Source organism: Aplysia californica, unplaced genomic scaffold (genome assembly GCF_000002075.1).
Source record: "Aplysia californica isolate F4 #8 unplaced genomic scaffold, AplCal3.0 scaffold01055, whole genome shotgun sequence".
In the NCBI taxonomy this organism is placed as follows: domain Eukaryota; kingdom Metazoa; phylum Mollusca; class Gastropoda; order Aplysiida; family Aplysiidae; genus Aplysia; species Aplysia californica.
The window spans coordinates 84,342-90,687 of NW_004798325.1; the positions used below are offsets into that span (position 1 = coordinate 84,342).

Below are 6,346 nucleotides of genomic sequence, written 5' to 3' on the forward strand. Positions count from 1 at the left end.
TGTCTGTCTGTCTGTCTGTCTGTCTGTCTGTCTGTCTGTCTCTCTCTCTCTCTCTCTCTCTCTCTCTCTCTCTCTCTCTCTCTTTTTTTTTGTGAGTAAGACTTTTAGCTTCTTTCTTTCACTGACTACAAAATTCCTGCATAGATGTCCATTTCCTCACAATATTTAAAATCCTTTTTGATCTGCACACAATTGTGTTGCCTCTGTTTCTTTGTCAATATGAACTTGAGAACATTTCTGTTTTGTTTGCCCAGACCCATACGTGGAAATACCGGAAGAACTTGCATCGTCAATCCAAGCCATGATTATTGGTATCTGTGCTGGTGTTGGAGGCGTCATCATCATCATTATTGTTGTCATCGCCATTCTGTGGTCCATGAAGTCTAAGCGACGTGAGAAAGAGCGCTTTGAACGGACTGCCTCGATCCGGTCATCCCTGAACAACTTGACCAAGATCAACGGTTCCCTGCGAGGTACAAAGTCGTCCCTTATAATGTTGTCCGAGGGTCACTCCAGGCGGAGACTGAACGAGCTGGATGCAAGGTCATTAGATTCCTCTCTGACCAAGAACTCGAGTTCGGCCGTCAGTAACGGTATTAGTGGGAGTGTTCACAGTCTCCGATCCGACTCAGAAGTGGATGGAGAGCCAGAGCCTGCCCCTGCCAGACCCGATTATAGCAGGCAGGTACACAGCCTCAGGCCCGACAGGTCGGGTGGTCGTAACAGACCGGTAGCCAGGGTGGAGGATAGAGAGAGGGAGACGAACAGGGAGAGAGAAAGACAGGATCGGGAAAGAGAGAGGATGGAAAGAGAGAGAAGATTGAGAGATGCTGGAAGACGACCGTATAATTACAGTCAGAGGGATGAGGATGATGATGAAAAGAGAGGAGAGTACAAAGAAAATTCTGATGATGACTCTATTAGAAAAGAGAGCGATGATGAGTACTATGATGACATTAGCTTTGATGATGATGAGGAGGAGGGGGAGCAGGATGTCAAAGGCGAAAACCGTGGACAGGATGCAGATGAGGTTGATGCCAAATATTTGCACTATCGGGTCAACAGGTCGCAGGAGCATTTGTCGGAGAGGCCACCTTTGGGAGCAGCTGCTGCACACCCTGGCTTTGGTGCTAGGGGCAAGTCTCGGTCCCGGGACAACTTGTCTGGCAGTGAGGCTAAGGCAGGCCCACTTCCCCACAAAAGCAAGTCTCTGTCCAGTTTTGCTCAGCCAGATGATTCCATGAATAATCCAGTCAAACCGAACTTTCCACCACCTCGATCCTCCTCCAGGGATAATCTTCCCACCCCTCCTCCCGATCCACACTTTGTAGGCCCTTCCTCAGACCAAAACAGAAGGTACCAGCCAAGACCTGCCCCGCGACCCAAACATATACGGCCACATGATGGTGCCCTGAGGGATGATGTCTCTGGTGTGTCATCGGTGACTAGCGGTAGAGATGGCTACGCTCCAGGACACAGCCCTGCCCCTGCTCCAAGACAGAGGAGTTTAGGAAGCCAGGAAATCTTGTACAACAATGAACCTGGCCCGCGACAACCAGCGTATGACCCCAGCGATCGAGCCTCAGAGAGGTCAGGTCCTCTCTACTACAACATGCAAGGACCCACTGGAGATTCAAGGAAGGGTCCATTATACGACCCAGTCTATGGTGGCTCAGGGTCTCTGAGGAGCAGCCAAGGATTGCTATACGACCCAGTGTATGAGGGTTCTGATCGAAGCCGGTCCACCAACAGGTACGAGCCTGTTGACTACAGCCCTACAGACCCGAATCCGTATGGGAAAGATCAGATTCCGGATTCTGACTATATGCCACGGCCCTTAAGTAATCCAACGATAGGTCGCAGCAGAGAACGACTTGGCCCACCAACCCCAGCACCTCTGCCAAAACCTTCCCATTTTCGGCAGCCACTTGAGTCAGATCTTGACAGCTATGCACCCTCCATCCAGTCAGATGTGGATTACATGCCAAGAAAGTACCAGCCATCAGTAAATGACAGATTCAACGACCCACTACCCCCTAAGCCAGGAGCTTCATACACTCCAGAAACGTCCACTTTCTCAAACCGGCCACGAACCAGGGGCAGCCGTGAAGACCTCGTCTCTTTACCCCAGCCCCCTCCGTACAGCCAAGACATAGGCCGGCCCGTGCGGCCGTCTGCCAGTAGAGACAGGCTGGACTTGGGACCCCCCAGTTTCCACAGTAGTAGCGTGAGTGAAGAGCCCCCACCCTACTCCCCAGGGGAGGAACTTATGCCCAGTAGACACCGGGGGTCAACGGACATGCTGTATCTGGGTGGTAGAGGTGCCAGACCCAAGCACTCAGAGCCAGTAGAGACTGAAATTTGAAATGAATGATAACAGAGTGTTTTCCTATTATGACTGAAACGTGAAAGGGATGAATTTATTTCGGAACCTGAAATCTGAAGTGAGTGAAAATACTGACCATTTCTGTACAGAGACTGAAATGTGGAGAGGGCCCCTAGCATGGGTGCTACTCATCACATGAAGACACTGTGCAACTGTTCTTCAATGTTTGGAGGATTTTACTGACTGGATGGTTTAAAAAGTACCGTTTTTTAAAAGTCCTTTGTGTTTATACGCTGGTCTCTTGTTAGACATGTACAACTGCTTGAAGAGGCCATATGTGAGGCATCGTTGTGAAATCAGGCACTCATCAAAATAATGATATCGAAGAAAATGGCATTTCTCTTCCAGTTTGGCAATTTTTATTGAATTTTTATTTTTTGGCTCAGCACCTTTTATGTCTATATAAAAATACACTGTGCGTAGATTTTACAGAAAAACAATGATTAAAGCACAAAAAATGTTAATTTACAGTTTCCAAGGACTCTCAAACTTTGAAAGTCACCAAACTTTGACGGCCATTTCTTGCTAATTTTATCCCTGAAACTGGGTGACCCCCACTTCCTTCAATCTGAAATATCTCGACTTCTATTGAAGCTAGCTCGGTAATTCGAAAACAAGACAAATAAACAAGCTTTAAGACTATATCAATAACTCTATATGCCCCAAAACTGACGAGCGCCTGATTCCACCGCGTCGTGATACATACACTCTTGCTTTTTTTTTTCAGGGTAAGAGCTATGTTGAACTTAGTGAGACAAAACTTGTAAAGACCCTTGCCTTTGATAACATGGTCCTAGATCAATGGCTGAATGAATGGGTGATCTCTCGTTTGCTAAAAAAGACAAGACTTTGGACCACTAACAGTGACTCATATTTTTTGTGCATTTATTGTTTAGGTATGTACTTTTATTATCTTTTTAGAATTGCGTAGATATATAAAATGTAAAGCCTTGGATTCATTTTGTTCCTGAATGTGATTTGTGTAGGTGATTTGATTTGAGATTTTTAAGCCACAGCCTTTCTGCAGAATTTAGCCACTGCTTTCTTGATAATTTTCTCAATTTTCTTGTTGAATACACTACTGTTACCTGTACACAGGTGGACAAATATTTTTTTCATGATTTTATTGTAATGGTTGAAAATTTTGTAATGGTAGGGCCTGCTGTTTTACCCAGTCAAATGGTGGAAAATTGGAAATCTTTGACATTATGTGATGCTGTCTCGCATATATGTACGTTGGAATGAGGTGGGGGGAGGGGGGGGGGTTGCAGCACCTGAAGATAATTTTCTTAGCCTAATTGGTATGGATACTTGGCCTGCTGAAGAAGGATGTTCCATTAATGTTTCATCATGACCAATCTTCTGGTTGCCACAGAAATGATACAGTCTTTAATTTTTAACTGAAAAGCAGTCTGTGTCAGTTTACCAGTGGTTTGCAATTGCCCAACAGTTTTGGAAAATTAAAAACCATTCCAAACTTTTCCAGTTATTTTTAAAGAGGTGAAAAGTTTTTTTCCTCAACCTGTCATCATTGAGTATTCATTTGCTCAGCTGATATAAAGAGTTGGGAAAAAAATTATGCCTCGCAACTGTGTTTGCAAAATGGATAAAAAATTGCTGAACAGTGAAAACACTAGTGAATATTTAGTTTTAGGAATATAAACACATTCAAAAAGGCTTCCGTGGATCTTCCTCTGTTCAGCTTTGGAAGCACAGATACTTACAAGAGTGTTGTAGTTTGTACAGCAAAACCGATTCCACCTCAATTGCTCAAAAGTCTGGTTTCCAGGTGACCAGGCCCCACCCCCACCCCATCCTACCTTTTTTTTAAAAACGGTCTCTATTGATTCTGACTCGATCCCTGCCAAGGCGAAATTCATGAAAAGATTTATTGTGCTCAACTACCCTGTGCAATAAATAAATGTCTGCAGCACTTTCCAGTTTGTCGTTGACAGTGCTTTTTTTATATACGGTGAGGAGAATTGCTTCATGTGTACATGTATCAATCATGCCAATTTTTTTCATTTGTGAATATTGTTCTATGACAATTTTACTAAGATCAGTGATTTATTCTATAGTGTAAATGAGAAAAGAAGAAGCATATCATTTTCAGAAGTTATAGTCGTAATCTTTAAACATTGATTTTGATTGTGACATTTTTTTTAGAATGGAAAAACGTGACTGTCATTCATAGTTAAAATGATTTGTATGCTTACGTATTTGCCTTTTCTGAAAAGTTTCATCTTTGGGTCGGACAGAGATATATTTGGACCTCTCATGCTTTCCCCAGCCTTTACTAAGTAGTGTGTGTTGTAGAGAAATCAGAATGCCATAGTCTTAGGAATGTCGTGCGGAAAAGTTGGAACGTTACAGTAAAGCCTGTGTTTGGCAATCTAGTTGATCAAAGAAAGGCCTTCTTTGGAAATGGTTATGACCTGATTACCGAAGTACCGAAAGTGTGTAGAAAAGTAATATAATGTGGCACACCAGTTCAGCAAGTGCATGGCAGCAGTTGTTTTCTGTCATAACAAAAATCTACAAAACCTCAGTAAATGCATCGTATCTATAACCGAACTGCATGTTTATTACGTTCAGTTCTTCTCCATCCGGTGATAATTTCATGCAAATACATTATTTTAAGGAGCAGTTTTAAAGGGAAATTTGTGCTGCTGAAAAATTAGATGACAAAATTGGCTTCACGCAAAGGTGGAATGGCTTTCCATATACACACAAAGGTGGAATGGTTTTCCATATACACACAAAGGTGGAATGGCTTTCCATATATACACACAAAGGTGGAATGGCTTTCCATAGACACACAAAGGTGGAATGGCTTTCCATATACACACAAAGGTGGAATGGCTTTCCATATACCCACCAAGGGGGTTCTTCGCTACAATACGTTTTGCTGAAGCAAGTGGTCGCAGTGTCAGGTTGTATTGTACCAGTATTTTAATTTTTGTTTCACCTTTTATAATAATAATTAATTTCCCCACAAGTCCGGTGCTGTCTCCTCTATAATGTCCTTTCCTCTCATTTTTCTCTTCTTGAGGCATCGGATTGTACTTAAAAAAGCTGATACTAGGAGTTCAATACACTCATGTTCCGTCCTACCTCACTAGGCCTACTAGGCTGATGTTTTCATGAACTTTTCATACTGATTCCAGATATTATGTCAGGGGAAAAATGTAAAAAAAGATGACTCACGAATGAGCGTTTTGTTTCTGCAAAATTTGTAGATCTAGTATTCCTCTGTGAGTTTAAGTTGTTCGACAGAATTTTTTCACTTTTCTTTTTTTTTTTGGTCATCAAGGTGGTCACACAATTGCCGGGAAATTCAGGGTCAGAAATTTGAAATCTGAGTTTCCTCCCTTGGCTTGCTTAAGGGAAATGGGTTCACACTGCAGTCTTGTAAAGGAAGTTTATTGATTTATTGTAGCACTAGGTGCAGAACAGTGCCTTGCTTTATTATTTTTACTTTTGTGAGGGATAGTGTTTTGAATTATTAAATTTTTTTCTAAAAAGCTATTTGAATAATTGTAGAGGCTGTTTTCATTTTCAGTGTCATTTTCTATGCTGCTGTAGAAGTAAAGTGCATGTCATTTGAAATTGTACATTTGTCTCCTAATCTGTGAAATATACACAAACAAAACACTTTTTTGTGCTTTATAAAAACCAGCAGATGAAGTACATTGAGACATCCTTGTTGATTTTAGTTTGTTTTTTCCCCCTGTATCTTATATTATTATGATCGCTGTTCCTGCTTTCACTAACTCGCCACCAAGCATGAATGCCTTTTGAATGATAGCTACATCATTTCAATGTACAGCAAAAATTATAGTTTGTCAGTTTTTCAAAATGATGTACTTCTTTTTTTAAATGCTCAAAATGTCTCTCTGTCTGTTTGTCTGTCTGTCTGTCTGTCTGTCTGTCTGTCTGTCTGTCTGTCTGTCTGTCTGT

General features: G+C 42.1%; 1 protein-coding gene across 1 annotated transcript in view; it reads left to right on the top strand.

Moving 5' to 3' along the window:
* LOC101851379 (protein bark beetle) overlaps positions 1–2,733 on the top strand; it is a gene marked incomplete in the record, with an annotated part of 50,083 nt that extends 47,350 nt beyond the window's left edge. The window contains 1 exon segment of the mRNA XM_013089811.1: positions 255–2,733. Coding sequence (XP_012945265.1) covers positions 255–2,365 — 2,111 coding nt within the window.
* Between the last annotated feature and the right edge of the window lie 3,613 nt (positions 2,734–6,346).